General features: G+C 32.6%; 3 protein-coding genes across 3 annotated transcripts; 1 reads left to right on the forward strand and 2 right to left on the reverse strand.

The window, feature by feature from the left end:
- Positions 1-282: 282 nt before the first annotated feature.
- On the reverse strand, positions 283-3,501 carry LOC114289101 (uncharacterized). The gene is made up of 3 exons (XM_028232755.2): positions 1,284-3,501; positions 1,010-1,185; positions 283-732 (listed from the first exon to the last, which is right to left on the reverse strand). The coding sequence occupies exons 1-3, from the start codon at positions 1,833-1,835 to the stop codon at positions 522-524; spliced, it is 939 nt and encodes a 312-aa protein (XP_028088556.2). The 5' UTR covers positions 1,836-3,501; the 3' UTR covers positions 283-521.
- A 2,480-nt stretch (positions 3,502-5,981) lies between these two features.
- NRPB11 (DNA-directed RNA polymerase, RBP11-like protein) lies at positions 5,982-11,557 on the forward strand. The gene is made up of 5 exons (XM_028232742.2): positions 5,982-6,183; positions 6,291-6,380; positions 6,480-6,558; positions 8,183-8,278; positions 11,335-11,557. Exons 1-5 carry the CDS (start codon positions 6,131-6,133, stop codon positions 11,365-11,367), a joined length of 351 nt encoding a protein of 116 aa, XP_028088543.1. The 5' UTR covers positions 5,982-6,130; the 3' UTR covers positions 11,368-11,557.
- A 3,802-nt stretch (positions 11,558-15,359) lies between these two features.
- On the reverse strand, positions 15,360-19,377 carry LOC114289089 (EIN3-binding F-box protein 1). Its single transcript, XM_028232741.2, has 2 exons — positions 18,946-19,377; positions 15,360-18,157 (listed from the first exon to the last, which is right to left on the reverse strand). Exons 1-2 carry the CDS (start codon positions 18,968-18,970, stop codon positions 16,164-16,166), a joined length of 2,019 nt encoding a protein of 672 aa, XP_028088542.2. The 5' UTR covers positions 18,971-19,377; the 3' UTR covers positions 15,360-16,163.
- Between the last annotated feature and the right edge of the window lie 3,262 nt (positions 19,378-22,639).

Raw genomic sequence — 22,639 nt, forward strand, 5'->3', positions numbered from 1 at the left:
AAAACAAAAATTAAAAAAAAAACAAAAGAAAAAGATTGAATGTATATTTAATTTTGGTTGTGAATCTTAAAAATTAAAAAGAAAATGGTTGTGAACCTTAAAAAAAAAAAAGAAAAAAAAAAAAGATTAAATGTATATTTAGATTTGGTTTTAAAAAAAAAAAAATTGGTTGTGAACCTGAAAATAAATAAATAAATAAAAGAAAAAAGATTGAATGTATATTTAGCTTTGGTTGTGAATCTTAAAAAAAAAAAAAAGTTGTGAACCTGAAAAATAAATAGATAAATAAAAGAAAAAAGATTGAATGTATATTTAGCTTTGGCTGTGAATCTTAAAAAAAAATATAAAAAATAAAAAATAAAATAAAAAAGCATATGAGGAAATTAGTGGGTACCCATCCCCGACCCATCCCTTGTGGATATTTAAAGAATATCACTTACCCTAAAAAAAGAAAAAAACTCATGTATTTGGGTTGGGTCTCCATAGATACCCACAGGATAGGTTGTCCATTGTCATCCGTATTAAGGAGCAGCTATAGGAGGAGGTGGGGGAGGAAAAGCCAATCCTTGAATGAAATTGGCTGGTGGTTGTGAAGAACTGTTGCCATTATTGAGCTCCTCATATTGCTCTTGCTCTTCAACTTTCTCTTCTTCTTCATCTTCATCTTCATCTTCATCTTCATCTTCATCTTCGGCATTCCATAGGAATTGAGCATACGATGCCATAACATAACTGCATCACACAAAAAAAAAAAAATTTAGCAATGGGGGCTAGTGAAATCCCAATTCATAAAATTCCACCAGAGTTGCAATACATTACAATTTGACTATTGTAACTTCAGTTACTACATAAATTTTTGTAAAAAGATGTACATAAACATAAAGAGAACTATGACAATTTATAATGACTGTTTGACTAAAATTGAAGGTTGCGAAACAAGGCCGATTCATATTCACGAAACTGAGTTCACCCCAAACTAAGAATATTTGTAGAGATTAGTTAAATTTACCAGTCGTGAGGGGAAGCGAGAAGAGCTTGATCGAAATAAAATTGAGCACGAGAAGCATCCTTATGGGCATCCCATATCAATTCCCCATAAAGAGACAATGCATTCCCATCTTCATTTCCTGATATGATCATTGCCCTTTCACAGTACTCTAGTGCTTTCTCAACTTCACCTCTCACCTGCATATCATTCCACAACCCATTAATATTTTCTTCAATTATCTCTCCGAATTCTATCTTATATAAATGTATGAATATGTTTGTATGTCCTTTTTTACCTCTTTTAAGAATCTGGCATAATTTCCAAGAAGAAGAGCATTTCCAGGATTGGCTTTTATCATCTTCTGATAATACTCATCTATACTCTCAAACCCATCATTCGCACCGTCACCCTCATCACCACCACCGCCGCCGCCGCCACCAACCCCACTCCCGCCACCGCCACTGCCACTGCCACTGCCACCCACAAGGGAAGAACAATAGTCTTGATCCAGTTCTTGATCCACCACCATTGTTTCTTGGTATATTGGGTCATGGAACACAGCCTCTGAACACCCATTTGGTGCTGAAGAACTGCTTCTTCTGATCAGAAGGAGGTTATTCTCTGCCTCTTCTCTCTTTCTTGAAATTTTCTTGATTGAATTAGAGATGGAGGAGATAGGGGACCTCCTTTCAGAGAAAGAATTTGATACAGGTGACCAAGAAGAGTTGAAGTAGGAAGAGGAAGAGCTTCTCACAAGGGCTTGTGGAGATAACTCCTTCAAGTTAACCCATGATGATTTCTTGATGATGGGCGTGGAAGCGCTTCTCAAAAGCATTTTATTGGACATGAAAGAAACAGAACAACAACAGGCTTCGAAAGGGAGATGCAATTGAGACTTGTATGTATGTAGTTGTAGACTTGTAGAGGGTGTCTTCCTTTTTTTGGTGAGGAGAGTAAGCAAAATTTAGCCTTTTTATAAGAAAAATGCTATGAACCCTTAACTATTCCGAATTTACCTATAAAGAGATTGTGTGGTGTGGGATTGATATATATAATAAATTTAAATCACAAAAAATATATTTTTAAATAATTAAGTTTGGATTTGTGGTATTATTATTTTTATAATGAGATATTGCAATAGGTAGGAAAGGCACAAATATTTAACCATGGAAATTTATTCCATGCCCCACTTGGCATTGCCCCAATGGTAGTGAATAATTGCTCTTAACCATAGCGGCCTCTCATATGGGCAGCTAAATTATGAAAATAAATAAATTATAAATACATCCTTAAAGTTTTGCTTAAAATACTGATTGTCCCTGTAGTTCTAGAATTATATCTCACCCCTTCAAATTTCTAATCGCATAATATTATAAATATATTTCATTTAACAATTTACGGTAATTTTATTATTATATATAAGAGTAGTTAAAAATTTTCATTTTTTTCTATTAATTTTGTTAAATAAAAAATTTCTAACAAGAACTATTTTTAATTTTTAAAACCACGTAAGACAATTCATGTTTTAAAAAAATTGATCCGAACACGTGATTTCTGTATAAACAGTTTTTGTATGAACCGTTTATTTTTTTTAATACAAAACTGATCTGAACATGTGATTTTTGTTATTCGATCAACTTGATTTTTTGCAAGGATAATGTATTCGATGAATCTTAAAATATGAACGGTTCTAATTATCAAAACGGAACTCAAAAGTGAGCCCAATAAATCTAACAACACCTCTCCAGTCCAATGAAAGACTGGAGAAAAGCCCAATCCTTGTCGATAAGTATTTTGAGAAAACTATCTTGAACTCAATACTTGGGAGAAATTGTTTTTAGTGTATTTTTCAGTGGCCATAGCGTTAGAAATCCTATTCCTAGGGCATTGGATGGACATCAGAGCCATTGAAGAGTGGCAAGTACCTACCAAGGTGAGTAAGCTAATATTGGTTTTTAAGGCTCGTGAACTATTACTGAAGATCCTTCATGAACTCTTTAACATGAGGCATAGATATCGGTACAAGTCTCTTACTTGTTTATGAAAATTCTAATAATTGAGCAATACTTTGAAGGGCGAAGACATCCCTTTTTCTTTGACCAATCCTTTAGGAGCCTATACATTGATTTAGGTTGGTGGGGGAAGGTAAAGTTGGTGTATTTGGTGTTCTTACTAGATTTGTTTTTGTTTTCAAAAGTAGAAGAAACGAAAACAACATTGAAAACATATTAACACAAAGATGGAGGATAGAGTAAGGGATGGAATCCTATTGATATTTAGCTCAATTGGAAATTTCCAATTGACAAAAAAGGGAAGAGGAGTAGGAGATGTGAAATTGGATGAGATATGAGAATGTTTGTGTTTCAAGTGTTCTTGTTTTAAAGTTGATGCTAACAATTCTCTAATTTCTTATATATATATATATATATTAGGGATAACTCGTAGTTAAAGGCACTACTAACAAAACTTAAATATATATTTTAGTTTTATTATATGACTGCTTAAAAAAAAAAGATTTTAAAACGTTCTATATATAACTCAATAATAAACAATTCGTATCTATTATACACTCGTTATCAAAAAATGATATGAAAATCTCAATACACCAAATAATACACATTAACCAGTATTATTTAATTGTTATTCTTATTTTTTGGAATTACTCTTATTTTTATCACAACCATTACTACCTCCGCTTTCTTTTTCTTTCTAGTATTTATAAATCATAAAACCACATTAATGAATAGAAAGAAGAATCTCCAAAAATCAAGATAGAGAGAGAGAGAGAGAGAGTAAACACAACCCCATCACTCCCCTTTACAGCCCACAAACCATCACTACCTCCCTTCTCTTCTACCCACCAATAGCACATCACCCACAAACCCAATTGCCACCACTATTGCCACCGCTATCATGCCCTACAAACCACATGACCCCCACTTCTGCTACCTCCATCACTCCTTACAAATGACATCACTACTATTTACCAATTTTACAGTCCCAAAATGTCTAAAAACCACTATTAACCAAATCTCAATGCTTAACCATCAAAATAAAAACCATCGTGACAATGTTAGCAATCTATGGAGCAAGAAGCCCTAACCAACTAAGCTTAACCTAGTTGGCCACCATGCCTTTCTTAGGGTTTAGTTTTAAGGAGATTATGGGTTCAATTCTCCTTAGGGGAGTTGAATTAAGGGAGTGTAAGCACTTAAGTGCTGTGCCAAGAATAGAGAGATTTCCTTTCATAGGTACTAATCTAACAATTAACAATTAATATTTGCCGATCAAAAGAAAAGAAAAAAAAAAATGGAGCAAGAAGCCCTCGCTATTGGCGATCAAAGGTGCAATGACGTGATGCCAAGTATACTATAAAACAATTTTGCCTCAGAATGGTGTCAATTTGTGATGTGGGATTGATCTAAAAAAGAGTCCCCTTCTTATAGTCTTTGATGAAATTACTCCAACACTTGCAATGGTAAATGAGTCCTCGATTCACTGTGTGGGTTGGCGCTGGTGGTTAAAGATTTGGAAGATAGTTGCAGTGGTAATAGTGGTCATGGTCCAGTGTAGATAAGGATCAAAACTATAAATAAGTGAAATTTATTTGGATAATTTATACTTACACCTCTAATGTTTAGATTTAATACATATTATATCTTGATACTTGGAAAATTACAGTAATTGCCTTGTCATTATAATTATTTAAATCGAATGAAAACATTGAACCCATTCACTCTTGATTTGCTTTACTTCCTCTATTTTTTTTTTCCTTTTCTTTGCTTTACTTTTTTTTTTTCAATGTAATTTCTTTTGTTTTTCTATTAGAAATTGTTACATTTTATATAAGCAGAGAGTTTGTGAAACAAGTCTATTAACTACATGGGTGAGAGTATAATTTTCAAAATGTCAAAGGATGAGATATCATTAGACCAAGCCCAAGGAATGTCAGTATAATTTATCGAATTTATTTTATATACTTTTCACCGTTCAAACTTATACTTAAAAAGATTCTCACTGATTTATAAAATTGTTTTAATCTATACACTAAGATTTTTTTTCTGGTTTTGCAATTCTCCATTTTAAGTTTAAAGTCATCATATAATTTATTTTGTATTAGTTAACTTGTATATTGTTTAAAATGTAATGACTTTTTTTTTTTCATAAATAACGTTGGTACTTTCTTGATTATAAAGTTTTGTTTAGTTTGATTTTTGGAATTTTTTTTTAAAAATTAAAAAATCAAATTGGAAAAAAAAAAATTTAAAAATCATTTTTATATAATTTTATCTTTTGGGAGGGTAGAAATAGTTTTTTAAAATTAATTTTTTTATCTCTATTTTTGTTAAATTAGTTTTTATTTTTTCAAAAAAAATTATAAAACTAGTCTCAAAAACTCAAATCAAGTATAGTGACGATAATTTTGGTATCATTATTAAACTAATCCATTAATCAAAAAAATCCAAAATTAAAAATTAAAAATATTTCATATATTAAACATATTGATTACATATTAAAATATTAATAACCATCTATTACATGATAACCATCCGAAATTAACAATAAAAAACAACTATCTATTGCATAATAATCATCCACAAACATCAACAAAACAACCATCTATTACATTATTATTATCTAAACACATATGAAAAATTAATTTGGTAAAAAAATAAAAGATATATCAATTTTTATGTAATTTTATTATTAATAGGTAGAAATAATTTTTAAAAATTCAAAAAAATCTTTTCAACATTTATTTTTATCAAATTAATTTATATTATAGCATTTTCTGTTTGAAAAGGAAACAACGTATTCAATTATTCTTATTAAAACAAGATTCAAAATTTAAAATAAAATATATTACAATTAAAAAGTTAAAAACTAAAATAATACACGTTTTGAACTACCAGAACTATTAGTGTAATTCTCCATTTTAATTTTTCAAATCATAGATTAGGAGTGTATTTATAACCTATCGTAAGAAAAACCCGAGTTTTCCGGGCGGGTTGCGGGTTAGATTTGGGTCACTGTTACCAAATGGGAAAATGGTTTCAAAACATGAGAGCGAAGGTTATAGTCTAATTGGAGAGACAGGGAGAGAGAGAGAGAGAGAGAGAGAGAGCGCGATAGAGATATAGAATGAATGCTCCGGATCGTTACGAGCGATTTGTCGTCCCCGAGGGCACCAAGAAGTAATCTTTTCTCTCGCACTACAATTTTGTATCGGTATATGTATCTGTATATTTGAATTGTATGGTACGCATTGATTGATTGATTGATGTTTGATTGCAAATGACAGGGTTTCGTATGAACGCGATACGAAGATTATAAATGCAGCTTCGTTCACCATCGAGAGAGAAGACCACACAATCGGAAACATCGTTCGCATGTACCAATTCACTCTTCTTTCGATTGGGGGCATTTTGATTCAGCTTACTTAAATAAACCCTAATGTTAAAACCCTTTTTTTTTTTTTTTTTTTTAACAGGCAGTTGCACAGGGACGAGAATGTACTCTTTGCAGGCTACAAGCTTCCTCACCCTCTGCAGTACAAAATCATTGTTAGGGTTAGTATCTTCGTTCTTCGTGTATTTTAATGCATTTTGAAATGGGAATGATTTTTAGTTAGGGTTCAAATATGGCTTAATGTGAACAAGCTTTTGTTTTGTTGCATTTAAAAAATAAATAAATACTTAGAATTTCATAAGTTTTGTTTGAGGGCCAATAGTGCCAATTTTGGGGACAATAAAAATACCCTTTTTCTTAAATTTTTGTTTCCTTTTTTTTTTTTTTTTTTGGTTTTGGAGAGACTTGAAGAATGATAGAAGAGGAAGAATTCCAAGAAAAGGGACAGTTACAAGCCACACGAGGAGTTTGCTTAATGTTTGATTAATCAAGGATGGATTAAATACTTGATTTAATATACCTGCCTCTTTTTATTTTACAAAACCTAATGACTGAAGGGATTTCAAAATGATTTGAAAGTAAAATAGGAGCAATGATTTCTTGGGCTCTCGGTGGAACAACTGTAAAGAATAAAATCAAGTTACATAGAGAGTGAGATAGATACCATATCAGAATGTTCACCCTGAGTTTTATTTGCAGGGTATGAAACATTACACCATTGGAGTTTGTTAGGAGTAGCAGATATGGGTGGAGGTATGAGGTTTCAAGCAAATTAAGATGGTGGTGAAATTACAAATAAACCAAAAATATATTTTTCACACCCCTTCAAACTCATGATGTGAGCTAACTAATATAAAAAATTTGTCAAATAAAGACCGAAAGCAAAATAAAGTGTGAGTTTTGTTGAGTAAGTCTGCAAGCTGCAAGGAGGACACAAGTTAGATCAATAATACTACCCAAATGGAGATGCTGATGAACAAAATGATAATTGATCTCAAGCAGTGATGGATTGTTTCTTTCTTTTCTAGGACTTAAAGATAGTCACTAATAAATAAATAAATACAAAAACTAGTAGTGCATTTGTGACCAGATACATTGCTAGCCAATTAGCGTCAATGTAGGTTGGAAAGGTTAAAGAGGAAATAAATGACAACAGGAAACTCTAATATAGTACCACAAACATAGCGTGAATTGCGCAGAGTAGCCTCGTGAGTAGAATGAGAGCAGAGACAAACTGACTAATTACATGAACAACATAAGCAATGTGAAAATGACTACCCGACCAGCAGCAGAACTGACCTGAGCCAGGAGAAGTAAATCTTTCGCAATGTCCCCTGAAATGCAGCTTTTTCGTGTAATATCCAAATCATCCAGTTGGATATGACTATAGTTTCCCAAAACCTGTACTGTTTTAGTAAAGGGGTGGGACCTCCTTTTTGATTGGTCCCATAATCTCATTTTGTTCATAATTTCAACGTGCTTCAGTTTGTTGCTTATGTTGTTGTTTAGGTTTAGACATTCCCGTTCAATAAAGTAACTATGAGAGTCAGTTTGCTTTACTAATTTTAACATTCAATTTTATTTTAGTCATTAAGTAAGGTGGTTATTGTTGTTGTTTTTGCAATAGGTTTGATTTGGCATGTACTGTTTTTACGTTAGGGTATTGCTATATATGTTGGTGAACCAAGTGAAAGTGTATTGTGTGATAGGTCCTGCTTAAGGTTTCTTTCTTTCTTTTTGGTTGAAATCCTGCATATGTTCTGGTATTGATGGGTCCTCTTGCAGATTCACACAACTAGCCAATCATCACCCATGCAAGCATATAATCAGGCTATCAATGATCTAGACAAGGAGCTTGATTATCTGAAGAATGCATTTGAGGTGACATCTCTTCTTTCTTCTTGCAACTATGAACTTTGATTGTAGGGATTTTAGATTTTATCTGTTTTTAGATGCTCATGGTTTCATGGTTCAACATTTCCTCCACCGAAACTTTGAAGCTAGCTTGATTATTAGGAAATGAAATATTTTATTTATACGCTAGGGGGTTAAATAAGGTGTGTGTATTTTTAATGTTTGCTTCAAGGGAAATCTAATTTTTAATTGATCTTGCTGAAGCCCAAACTTGGATTTGTAACATTCCTTGTGTTCACGAATCGAATTGTGAATTGTTTTGCTAAAATAGTGAATCGCGAATATTCACTTTATTTAGCATAGTATATAATTTTATATATGTATTTACATTTAAGAATACAAATATGGCGTTTAAAATGAAATAAATAGCAATATGACTAAATTGTATATATATTTATACAAATAAAACCACATGTCAATACAATTAGTTGATCTCTTTTATGAAAAAGACGTTTCATGCTTTATGCAAACAAAACTGAATTGTTTGAATCACAATTGAATTGTAAGATTCACTAAATTTAAGATTTAACTGCACGAATTGAATTGTTTTGCTTGAAACTTGTATCAAATCGTATGAAATCATAAATTGTAAGATTCTAACAATCATGTTTATGACGTAGAAAGATTTTTAATTATAAATGTATTATTGTTAGTAGTGTGGCACCGTCTATTCAATTTCATTTGAAATTTATTTTTGCTAACCATTTTTATATTCTTAGTGTGTGGGTAAATCTACTAGACTACATGGATACTGAGAGAAATTGTGTAGCCCTAGGTATGGGAAAAATATTGAACGATGAAAATAAATTTCCTGAAATCTCTGCCACCGATGCTAAAGTCAGCAACAATTGTCTCGTCAAAACCATAAAATAACTAACTTGACAGCTCAGCAAAATCACAACATGAGTGTTGTTGCTGAGCGACACAGTATGGGACAAATCAGTCCGAATCTTTACTAGAAATTTTTGAAAAAGGATTTAAGATACCTAGAGTTAAACTCAACAGGACCTCATCGGTTAATGAATAGATCATGGGACCTGACGTACTACAAGAAGAAGTCCACTTGGTAGGATCTCCTACCGATTATCCCATTTTTGTTTCCAACAAAAAATATACAGCTAAAATATGAGATAAAAATTAATAAATTGTTTTTATATTATCTCAAGTTTAGTTTGCGATTTTCATTTGGATGACGATAGTAAAATATATTGCAAATGATGAAAAATACAGATATTGTCTTATTGGAACTTGGATGGCACATTTATGCTTGTTTCTGTTTCATTGTGTGACTAGTTGTAAAATAGATTAATGTAAAGTATCTTTTAAAATAGATTAACGGAAAATATCATTTCAATCAGTGTGGTGATTGGTCAAATGAAAGAGGAGGAATTGACTAAGGCCTTTTAGAGAACCTTGAGAGAAGGGCTCTAGTACACAATGAAGTAAATTTACTTTGGATACAATTGGTTTTATGTTGTTAGTTATTGCATGGTTTGAAGATTTTACTAGAGGAATTGTACATTTATCAATTCGATATCATGTATTTCTCTTATTTAGAAATACATTGACACATTAAAACCACGTGATAAAATAGCCTACCTTTATAGCATTGCCTTTTATATTATTTGGCTTCTTGTTTTCCTATTTGTCTTCTCATTCAATGTACTGGTCTGTGTTCCGGGTAGCATAGTTTAAATTAAACTCTATCAATTGAGGTGTCGCACTGTCACTATTTGCCACTTGACCAATGAAAGTATATATTAATTGGAAAACATATGGTTGCGTTTGGTAGAGTTTTAGAATTATGATTTGAGAATAGAGTTGTATTTTGAATTTGTGAGTTTTGGAATTATGATTTGAGTGTGAAAATTTTGTTTGATTATGAGTTTTGAATTGAGTGATGTGACATATAATATTTGATTAAAAAATTTATAACTCATAACCAAACACAACCTAAAATTCTATTTAAAGCTCATAAAAAAAATTTTAAAAAAATTTAAAATATTTTTTATTTAAAATATAAAAATAATAGGTGCCAAAAAAAAAAATGAACATTGTTTTGGTCAACCAGCCGGACGTCCGGGGGAACGTCTGGGAGGATGACCGGGTAGACATGTTTTGAAAGGTGGGTGTGGAATCAATTTTTGAAGACTGTAAGCAAACACCATGTGCAAACCAAGGGGTGGAATTAAAGTTCCAAAACTCTACCAAACAGAGCCTATATTTCTTCTCATTACATCTGTAGTTCTTTCTTTTTATCTTTTTATTTTTTTTTCTCTTTATTTATTTTTATAGAAAGGTTCACCTTTAGATACATGAAAAAACAACTTTCGATTGAGAAGGGATTGGTACATGTGTGTGTGCTTGATATATTTTTTTTTGAACACATATACTTGATATATTGGTCTTATGATATTCCAAGCAAATGTTTTTTTTAAATATAATTCTGAATAGATTGTGGTTCTTTCTATTGTTTCTTGTTGAAGAGTAGAAAACAAAATGGCATCCTAGGAATTTGTAGCATGGTTGTCACTGTATCTTAAAATAAAATTTGTTTGGTGGTTAAAATGTGACACTACTCAATGATGTCCTTTTATGTAAATGATCCTGTCCATCATAGTTTCTTTTGATGGGGGCTTATGAGGAGCAAACTGTTGATGTCCAATTTTATGAATTCAGAATATGTAAATTGAAAACCTTGATATTAGGGAAATACTGACACAATTTGAAGACTTGAATATTGAGAAATATACCAACACAAGTTGAAAATTCAGATTGTGACTTGCATCTTATGGTTGTTCCTTTTGATGTAATTTTAATAATTCTGAAAGTTGGGGTTCACTTAAATAAACATAATTGATTGAACACACTTGGATGAAATGGATCCATCTGCACTTTAAAGTAGTGTTGTCTAGTAGTCGAAATCAAAATCTTCTTAAATGACGTGTTCTTCTCAGGAACTCATCTTCTTGTATAATCAAAATCCACAATTGTAGTTCTTATTATTTGACGTTTCTTCGCAGGCTGAGGTAGCAAAGCACTCAAGGGAGTACTGATCTCTAGTCCAGAAGCATGTATGTTGACAGTGTTAGTGTGTGAAGATGGCAGGCATGTGGTTGTATTATTTAAGATGGTGTGAGTTTTGACTTTATTGGTACTCTGTGTGAATCTGTAACCAACTTTTGCTGGTAGTTTTAACTTTGAATTCACCAATCTTATATGTAAGGCCCATGCATCCTTGTTTTCTGGTGGTGTTTCTTTGGCAGCCTTGTTGCTGTTTATTGTTCTTTTCAAATTGAATTTTTTCAAAGTGGAAGAAGAGAGAAACCTATAACTATGCACATGACCTAGAAGCCTTGTTGTTTTTGCTATGCTACCTCCCCTGGCTGCACAAAATTACTTAAAAATCTTGAAAGCCATTTTTTATTGAAGTCGTGATCATATCATAACCATTGAACTTAGAGAACTTCATGTGATCATACCCCTTTTAGATAAGCTGACCTCACTAAAGGATGTGATATATATTTTTATCCAGATTATCCCTTTTTTCTTTTTTCTTTTTTTGCCTTTTTCCCTTCTTGACATAAGATTATCCGATTGATATTTTATAATTTGTCATGCATGCATTCAAGTAGAGGCAGCAATTTTAAAATAATGATGAGTAGGGGCAGACAAAGTGGCAGCTTACCATCTCATTCTGTGCCTTAGTTCCCGAGTTGAGTTCTTCAGTGATGATGGATTAGTTCTTATATATGGAGTCATTCATGGATACTTGAACACTAAAAGTCTCTTTTAGGAAATGGCTTTTAAGCCAACTTATTGGTTTTTTGACTTATTTGATTCACATCATATTTTTATTTTTTGCATGTTTTTTTCGTAATAAGTAAAAAAAGTTTGCTTATGAGTCACTTCCTAAAACAACTTTAAGTGGCTGTTCTAGTTTTTGAGACCTTCAATTTTAGTTAATTAGTTTATTGGGGAGTAAAATAAAAATCCATGCTATTCGTGTGATGGATTTAGGTAATTATTTGAAAAGAAATGCATTTGACTTTAAATCGTTGGTTTGACCATTTTTGACGTGAAAAATAAGACTAATTTGTTATCCACATAGGTCATTGGAACAAAATAAATAGATTCATGATTTATTAAACTAAATAATAAAACATCAAATAAGTCCATATTCCATTCTAGAGTATAATATAGAAATACATATCACAATATATTGAAAGAAGAAAAATCAAATCAAATTTTGTGTCATACCACAGTATCCTTAAAACATATTAGCCACTTCACTGTAGGTGCTGGAGGAACGTCGACTTCTGTCTCCTAAGATAAGATGGCTTAGACCGGCTAACGTAAAAGCACCTTCTGTTAGTTTTGGTGAATTGACAGTGGCAGCACTCTCTCACACAGGAATAATATATTATATAAACAAGCAAACTGACTAGTATATTCGGGAAGCAAAAAATCTGTGTAAACGCTAAGGGAGATGGGTCTCCTTTTATACACCATGGAAGAGAGAAGAAGAGCCTCTAGTCATGAAGGCTAGCCACTAATGCCCATGAAGGCTGGCAACTAATGGTCATTACCCTTGCAAAATTGCTAGAGTAATAGTCCAAAACTGATGGGACAATAATATATATTTTGTACACACGGGGATATATCTGTAGCAGACTTGGCCCCCAAAAAGTTTAGGTTGGTGGACCATGAATTTGGCCCAGCAAGTCTCAAGCCTAAGATCTAAGACCCACGAACCAAGACCTGGCCCGGTCTGGTCCAGTCCAAGCGACACGCGCGTAGAAATTTTTCCATAATCAACTTAGACCATAGTCGTAGCCCAAACCCATCCTTGAAGCATCCATGCCTTCCTTCCTTCGGAAAATTTGGATGTTCCAAAGGGTTCATACCCTTGTAACAATCTTGAGATTTAAATACCCATCAAAGCTTTCTTCTACAATCAATATGAGATTGGTAGTTATACACAATTCCCAAAACCTCATTCATGAGACCATCTTTATGAGACAATTTCTCATTCAATTCTTAATAGTTTTTGATTTTTTTTTTTTTTTGGTGGTATAAAGACCTTGTTACAAAGAATCCCATTTAATCTCACCTTAATCAATGAGTGGGACCTACTTTAATTTCACATTAAAATCATCAAAAAAACCATTTTTTTCAACATAATTTTCATGCCATTTTCAACTAGTAGCCAGATCCTTGGCGTCATCCGGATCCAAGGGATCAGACCTGAAGAATGATTGTGCCAAGGGGATATCTTAAGACATCCTCTAGAAATGGTTCCCTATAAACCAGAACTCACAAATGGGGAATTGTAGGTTTGATTATGCTAAACTCTCTCTACACGGAATAAAGTGCACAATCAACTCCCATGAACTCATCGAAAATGGGTAGAACAGAGGACATGAACAGAGGAGCAGAAACGATAAAAATGAAATAAGAGCAGCACGTTCAAAACTAAAGGTTGGAGAGGATCCAGTTTGATTCAAATCTAAAAACAATCACAACAACAAATAGAAGAGGGAAAGAACAACAAAAGGAGAATAAAAAGGAAGAGGAGGCATATTGGACCAAGTTCAAAGAAGTTGACGATTGGAATCTCAAGTTTGCCATTTTAAAGAACCCTCTGAAAGGCTTTTTAGTAGGATCAGAAGTGCGAAGAGGCTTTTTAGAGGTTGAAAATGAAGCTTTCATCACTATATCAAGAAGTTACTTTTACTTGGCTATGTCAGAGAGTCAGTCAACCATCAGTAGATAGGAAATGGTAGTACCGAGGCTGGTTTACTACATCCGTCAGGCCTTGAGATGAGTAGAACACAATTATCCAAGACTTGAGAAATTGGCTTCTGCCTTGATAACTTCTTGAAGGAGATTATGACCATACTTCTAAACTCATGTTTCTTATTGACTAGCCCTTGAGGAAGGTTATGCAACAACTAATGTGCTAACAATGGGCCATTTTGGACTGTATATGAAACCAAACCAAGTATTAAGTTTCATCAAATGGAATCGGCTACATAAATTCTCGCATCTCTTCTCTATCGCTTATGTTGTTCTCGTTTGTATATGACCAAATCATCTCAATCTATCATTTCTTAACTTATCTTCTATCAATACTATTCCCACTCATTCATGAATATACTAATTCCTAATTCTGTTTTTTTTCTAGTCTTATCACACATCCACCTTAACATCCTCATCTTAACAACACTCATCTTATCTATATGTTTTTTAGTTGTCCAACAATTCGTCCAATACAATATGTTAGTTTAATAGTCATTTTATAGAATTCTCCTAATCCTGTGATAAAATCTATAATTTTAATTTTTCTTATTAGCAGCTACTTCCTCTCCTTTTGACCTTCCTCCATTTTGAATTGTATTTAACGATAATTTGTACACTAAATATATCCATTATAACCTCACCTAGAATTGAAGGTCGGGTTCAAATTGTGCAATTATACATTACTAGAAAATATCAAAAACATGTGCATCCTTGTTTAAATGTTGGGTGTTCAATACAGCTATTCGATTTATTTTAAATAATTCATGTAAAATCGTATGGCTTGTGCAGTAATACCTCACATATACAGAGCTCATCTCAGCTTCGAGAAGTGGAGGTAGCTTGTTTGATTAAGGAAACTGAATCTCATAATTTCCATGTTCAGCTCTCCAAGCAACAATTATCAACAATTATTTTCATTTGACATCAATAATGTTTGATTTGCTATTATAAACTCTCTCAAAAGCAAGTCCAACTATGTCTGCCACTAACATCTAAGAAGAGGCTCAATACAGAAAAGCTCCCATCATATATAAACAAGAGACAAATAAAGTATTATTTTCCACAATAATATTTCTTGATCTTTCTAAAAAGTTTATCCGATTTTTTCTATCACAACTTTCAAATAGAAGGTAAAACCACAACTGTGCCTAGATATATGAATGAGGGTCTCAACAAAACAATACAAACGAAGCAGAAAACAAAGGGTCAAAAGCAATTACAAAATTAACAGCAAAGAACAATCTCATTATAACAAAAAGGTTCCCAACTTTTATTCAAGATTACTACATATGCAGAAGTACAAAGAGGCACACTATCAAAATACACAGTTCATGAACAGGTGAAGCCTGCAAAAACTAGGGCTTGGTAATAAATAAAACAAAAAACAACCCAAGGGTTGTCGTGGCAAACAGAATCAAACTGTTGTCACGGCCAAAGCCCACGAAAGCAAGGCCACAAACTTTGAACTGCCAAAAGTAACCATAGACCGAAGAGATACAAGTAATCTTAACCCACCCTGAAAGGTAAAAAGAAAAATAAAAAGAGAACTAACCATCACAAGACTGGGTAAAACTGAACGTGGACAGACTGACAAACAGCGAAAGACGAGCTGATAGAAAGCTTAGCCTAAGCATGATGGCATAATCGATGCATGGCTACGCTAAAACACTAGCTAACTTCCAACACCACACAGCAACAGAAAATGACGGTGGAAGAGAATAATTGCTAGAACCAGAACCCAGAGCTGTATTCTCAGGAAAGTATGGCCATGAAGACGAGGCGAACCCTCCATTTGGAAGACCACAAAATTCTTCAAACAGCATCCTAATGGAAGGTAAGCTGCAAAAAAAGTGTATTAGGCCATACTCTCCCGGAAAAAAAGGAACTAGGTCACTGGACTGCAAGAAGACCCACAACTGATGGATCCAAAAACTACGAAGTACTGTTACCCACAAAATTAAACTAGACTGGAACTCCTTAAATATGTTCAACCCCTTCACTTCCATTGCGATCTAGAGTCCAGAAAGGGGCTTTCAATAATGGTCCCTGCTTAGGAAAGGATATCACAGCGCCATAGGCGCTCCACAAGCAGGTCAACCGTGCTGCTTTTTATTGCATTGCAGTGCTGGATGTTCAACCCCACAAGAGTCTGACCCAACTCTACCAAACTGGTCAAGCTCTTGTCTGATATGGAGGAGCAACCAGACATTGAAAGGATCTGCAGATTGAGCTGTTCTGCACAAGCCAAGGCTGCAATGCCAGAATCAGTTATTGCGCACTTAGAAACATCAAGTTCACTTAAAAATAAGCAATTCTCCGCAATTGCTACCAAGCTGGCATCAGTGACATATTTGCAACCATCAAGATTCAGCTGTTCAAGAGTGACACCATGCAACCTGGCAAAGACTGAAACCACCTTGTCTGTCAAATTCACACAATTGCTAAGATTAACCTTTAACAGGCCAGTCTCACAGTTCTCGATGAGTGAGAGAACCCCCTCATCTGTTATTCCGTGAAGCCCATTGAGGTTCACGTGCTGTAGTTGGGGGCACAATCTACCCAACATGGCCAAGCTACCATTGCCAAATCCAGGGCAGTTACGGATAGATAAAGATTGCAGGGAGGTGCAACGCGCTATTAAAGGGCAACCCAAGACAAAATCATTAAACCCCAGACAGTTTGCCAGAGCAAGAGCCTTTAATTTTCCACTACAGTTTAAGAGAGCACCAAAAAACCCAGACTGGGTAACCCTGTGACATTCCTCCAATTGAAGGCTCTCAAGTGACACTGCAGCTTTGGCAAAAGATACCAATCCATTGTCTGATAAGAATGCACATTTGTTAAGGTAAAACTGCTTCAGATTTGGGCAACCTTTACCCACTGCTTCAAGCCCTATATCAGTCACTCCTTGACAAGAGATAATTGTAAAGGATCTCAACTTCTGCAGACCCAGACCGTTGCCCATGACCCAGAAGCCCTTCTCACTCACATTTTGGAGGCCGCTGAGGACTAGGTCAGTAACTGCCTTGCCATAGTGTCCGATAACAGCAAGAGACACATCACTGATGTTCAAAGCATGTAGCTTCAACTTCGTCAACAAATAACTGGCTGATGACAGGAGACCTGCAATTCCTTGATCCCCAACAAGTGGGCAGTTTTTTATTGAAACATTTCTTAAGCTGCCGCAGTAACTACCAACAGCTTGCAGGCTTCCATTCCCGATGTTTGAACAAGAATCAACTGTTATAGAGGTCAGATTGGGACAATTCTTTGCAATGGCCAGCAAAGCCTTGTCGGAAATCGCTGGGCATTGGCAGAGGTCAAGCTTTTCTATCATGTGACACCGATTGGCAATCTCAACTAGGCCTTCATCTCCAACAGATGATACATTCCACAGAGAAAGAACCCTTAACGAAGGGCAGCAACGTGCAATTGCCTTGAGGCCAATGTTTGTTACCCCACGAGTAGAATTGCTTCCTCGGATAGAAAGCTTGCCCAATCCTCCGCGGTGACCAGTTCCAACAGCAATGGCTGCAAGTCTTACATCTGTAGCTTTCTTCCCTTCAAGGCACCTGGAAAGGTATCCATCACCCTCTATCTCTTCATCTTCTGCCTCAACTTCAACTTTATTACCATTAGAACCAACAATCCCACCCTTCTTGTTACACTCAGAGGACTCATGTGCCTTATTGGGGAGAAACTTTTCCTCCATCTCAAAAGATGGATCAGTTTTCTTGGCACAAATTTCATCCCTGCCAATGCTGCTTAAAAGCATAAGCCAGCGCTTGGAAACATTAGCACAGATGCTCCTCTCTTCACCTCCAGGGAGACGTCTGAAGACCTCAAAGAGACATTCGTCAGGAAGCACTTCAATGGAGGCTGGCTGCTTCTCCTCAAAAATTTCTTCACTGAATACAAAAGGGGCACTGATGCGAGACCTCTTGCAAACAGGAAAATAGACATCAACATGATGGCCAAGGGACAAAAAGAGATTCGATTCCTTGGGATTTGGGTATATTGATCCCCCAGGACAAAAATTACCATCTGGAAACAAATATATGAGAAACTAATTTAGCAAAGAAGTTTACCATACTTCACAAACTCAAAGAAATTAAATTCTCACAACACATGCAAGTTTGCTTATAGATCCAAGGCATGTTAGATAAAATATATCATCAGTATGAGCTGCAAACCACAGGCAAGCCCAATCAAATATAGGTCTGGGTTTCGGATGGATATATCATACCATGCCAGAACTATTTGAATAAAACCTTCCCATGAAATATAGTAAATATTAAAACACACCACTTTTAAGTTTTGTTTTTGTTTTTTATTTTTATTTTTCTTATAAGGAACTCTTTTAATTATATTCTCATCAATTCTAATCATACAATTTATAAATTTACCTGTACTAGTAACAAGTTTTTTTTTCCAGATTATCAGAAGATAACAAAGAAACCATCAACAGTTCCTAAAAAAATAGATCAAATTACTCTACCAATTTCAGAAGACATGTCCACGACTTTTAATTAACAGGTCTTAAAACTTGAATTTCATAACAAATATGGCAATCTTAGAACTAATTAGAGAAACAGAAGACATAAAACTAACAAAAAGCTTAAGAAGTGCTACTACCAAGTTTCACAAATTTTATCATCAAACCCCCTATTCGATAAAGATCAAGTATTGAATAAAAATCATCACAATTATAGAAAGAAAAATTCAACCCACATAGTAAAACATCACAGGGAACACCAAAATTCAATGAATCCACAAGCAGATAAGTCTAGAGTACAGAATTGAAGAAAAACCCAAAAAGATAGGAGGCTTACCACTGTAATCGAAGAGTTTCGACATGCGAACAGTTGGAAAAACCTAGGGAGGTCGAAATTGAAGCGATCAAGCCCCAAAAACTCTCGATGGAGAGCAAAAAAGAGGAGATCCAAGAACAAAAACACGGACGATGCAACGTATAGAGCGTCAATCGATGAATGCATGAGAGAATTGGAAGGAAAGAGAGGTCACTGGAACCCTAATAGATAGGGCAAAAAAAAATAGGAGAGAGAGAGAGATGAAGTATGGGTGGATGTTACAATGTGTATGTATAATATATGATGTGATTAAAGTATTATCTTTTTTATTTATTTATTCCCTCTAAAAGCTGGGGTCATTAGTCAGTTTTATTATTTATTAGAGAGAGAGAGAGAGAGAAGTACATGCACCGAACCCAACCTTGAAACCAGTCAAAGCTAAATGTCTACTTCTCCATCATCCTTTTGAGGGGTAATCAGTACATCTTTAATGACAAATATTATCATGCTATTGTTATTGTTAAATTAAGATAATAAATAATAGAAAATAAATGAAAAATAATAATACTTTAATGATACAGTTGTTATTTTTATCATTTTAGTATAGAAATTGGTGTATTCGGATGACTGACTGCATGATTAGTCGTTTAAATACATCAATTTTTGTATTTGTGCGGCAAAAATGACAGGCGTGCAGGACGGAGAGAGGGAGAGATGTTTTGCTAAAAGGAAATGAAAGAGGTTTTTTTGAATAATCTGACATATATGGCAGCTGCTAAAACTTATGTCAAATTTGACAACTGTCATATCTTATCATTGGAGCAAGGTTTAGAGCATCTGATGTCAAATTATGACAATAACAACTCCTATTAGAGATGCTCTTATAGGGAGGAAGGGAAAAAAAATTATCAATATATTAGGTGTAAGTGTGTCTGTGATGGAGTATAAATAAAAGATTGTAAGGGTACAAGTGTCATTTGCACCTCCATATATTAGTTATTTTTTTCTTCTTCTTTTACCTGCTTATGTGGGTGTTTGGGAAGTTAGTTTTTTTGTAATTTTTTTAGTTGTAGGATATTATTGAAGAATTTTTTTTTTTGTGTTTGGGAAAATAGTTAGATTTTTTTATAGTTGGATGTGATATTTATGAGAGAAAAAGTGAAATGATTATGGAGTTTGATGTAATATTTTGTTTAGATTAATTTTTTTTAATTTTGTAACCAATTTGTTATTTAGTAAAAAAAAACAAAAAAAAAACAAAAAACTTACTTCCCAAACACCCCTAATTCTCCCTTCTTTTAACAATACTAGAAACGAGAAACCAAACCTGGACATGCTTTTTCCTTTTGCTTAAAATATGTAATTTATAAAAATTTATATATACTTCATTTGTTAGAATTTTTTATTAAATAAAATTAATTAAAAAAATAAATTTTATAATTATTTTTTGTATAATAATAAAATTATCTAAATTATGAATTAAAATAAAATTTTGATATCAGTAAAAATTATTAATTGACTTGATTATTTATTAATAAAATGAGTCATTTGTTATGAATTTATAAACTTTAATGGATAGGATGTAGTTTTCAAATCATATTTTAATTAAATCTCAAGGGATATATTTATGTGAATAAATTATAAATACACTCCGTGAAATTTGTTTAAAATATAAATTACTTCCTATAGTTCTGAAAGGTCAAATGCTCTCTTGTTAGAATTTTTTATTAACTAAATTAACAAAAAAATAAAATTTCTAACTTTACTCATATACTACAATAAAATTGCATGAATTATTAATTGGAATATATTTATAGTATCATTAAAAATTATTAATTGACTTGATAATTTATTAATAAAATAGATTATTTATTATGCAATTAGAAACTTCAAAATGTGTGATGTAATTTTCAAAATCACATGACACAATTCGTCTTTTAAGCAAGTCTCTAGGGGTTCATTTGTAATTTATCCTTTTTTTAATCACCTTTCCTAAAGTTTAAGAAATTACAATTAGCCTACACTTTTAATATAATTATATTATTTTTTTCAAAATTTTAATTCACATAATAATTAAGTCTTTTTTCATTAACATTTCATTAGCGGTATGAATAAGAAATATTGTTGTCATATGTTCTCTAATAAAATATTTATTTTTATTTATTTTAGTATTTATCCAATATTTTTATTTATTTTTATCACTTTAATCTTACTAAATATAAAGTTTGTGTAATTATGTCAGAAGTGTGAGATTTAACTATAATTTTTTCAACTATCAAGGGAAGTGAATGTAATTTATTCCTTTTTTTTTTTTGTCAAATTACACTCACATCACTTGTGGTTTGAGAAAAATATAATTAATCTTATAAGTTTGGTATAATTATACTAATTACCTTTTAGTAAGATTAAAACGATCAAAACTAATGCAAATAATGAGTAGATATTGAAATAAACAAATATATATATATATATGTATATTTCAATAAAAAAACAACATGACAATATTACACTTTTATCCGGGCGACTCACAAATTACTAATGAAAAATCTAAGTATTATATAAATTAAAGTTTTGAAGGAAGTCAATGTAATTATGTCAAAAATATGAGGCTAATAATATTTTCTTCTCATAATATTAATTTATTATAGACTAAATGTCATTTTCTCTCGAATTATCTCACAAAAATTAATTAAGACAATTTTATGTTTAAATTATTTTGATTGGGATCAATATAAAATTATATAAAAATATCATTGCTCATATTGAGAGTGCAATACTTGTTAATTATTCTGTAAAAGATTAGAGATGCAACACTTTTTTACACTTTGTTCTTTTTATATTTGATCACTTTCTCACTTTAACTCTTATGGCATATTTGATTGGGTGGATTAGAGTATGGGATTGGGATTATTAATCCGTGAGCCCAATTATCCTATGTTTGTTTTAACATTTTGGTTTAGGATTATTAATCCAATGGATAATTAATCCAACAAATTTGTATGATTATTAGTAATGGGGTAGTGGTGGGATTATTAATCCAATGGATATTAATCCAATTGGATAATGAATACCACACTAATTTAATAGGATTATTAATACTTCACTATTAATCTTGTGGATCAAACATGACCTTAGAGTATGTTTGTTTGGAGGGATTATTTCATGGGATTAGTCTATTATTTGGTTTAATTTTTTTGTTCCGGATTAATAGTCTCTCCGAACTATTAGTCCCTTATATGAGGGATTATTGTATCATAGGGAGAGGGGTGGGATTATTTCCATGAAATTGGTATCCCATGAGACTAATATATGAAATGTCTATTTTACTTTCATGTTATTACTTAATAAACAATTGAAAAATGGTAAAATAGTCTTTTGAACATTTATAAATTATTTTTTTAGTGTTGTTAATTTAAAATTATATATTAAATAAAAAATATAAATTATAAATTAAATTTAAAATAATAAATTAAAAATTATGGCCTTATAATTTTTTTAGTTTTGTTATAAAATTAAATTTCTATATTAAATAAAATTATTTTTTAGTGTTGTCAATTTAAAATTATATATTAAATAAAAAATATAAATTATAAATTTAATTTAATTAAAAATAATAAATTGAAAATTATGGCCTTATAAATTAAATTTTTTTAGTGTTGTTAAAAAATTAAATTTATATATTAAATAAAATTATTTTTTTAGTGTTGTTAATTTA

This window comes from Camellia sinensis, chromosome 11, assembly GCF_055761805.1.
Source record: "Camellia sinensis isolate YWXY chromosome 11, ASM5576180v1, whole genome shotgun sequence".
Taxonomy (NCBI): Eukaryota; Viridiplantae; Streptophyta; class Magnoliopsida; order Ericales; family Theaceae; genus Camellia; species Camellia sinensis.

Coding starts and splice junctions, on each gene's coding strand:
- NRPB11 (XM_028232742.2), top strand. CDS start 6,131: ATGAATGCTCCGGATCGTTACGAGCGATTTGTCGTCCCCGAGGGCACC. Junction 6,184..6,290: donor GTCCCCGAGGGCACCAAGAA/GTAATCTTTTCT, acceptor TGCAAATGACAG/GGTTTCGTATGAACGCGATA. Junction 6,381..6,479: donor ATCGGAAACATCGTTCGCAT/GTACCAATTCAC, acceptor TTTTTTTAACAG/GCAGTTGCACAGGGACGAGA.
- LOC114289089 (XM_028232741.2), bottom strand. CDS start 18,970: ATGTCGAAACTCTTCGATTACAGTG. Junction 18,158..18,945: donor GAAACTCTTCGATTACAGTG/GTAAGCCTCCTA, acceptor ATTTGTTTCCAG/ATGGTAATTTTTGTCCTGGG.
- LOC114289101 (XM_028232755.2), bottom strand. CDS start 1,835: ATGTCCAATAAAATGCTTTTGAGAAGCGCTTCCACGCCCATCATCAAG. Junction 1,186..1,283: donor ATGCCAGATTCTTAAAAGAG/GTAAAAAAGGAC, acceptor AATGATATGCAG/GTGAGAGGTGAAGTTGAGAA. Junction 733..1,009: donor CTCGCTTCCCCTCACGACTG/GTAAATTTAACT, acceptor TGTGTGATGCAG/TTATGTTATGGCATCGTATG.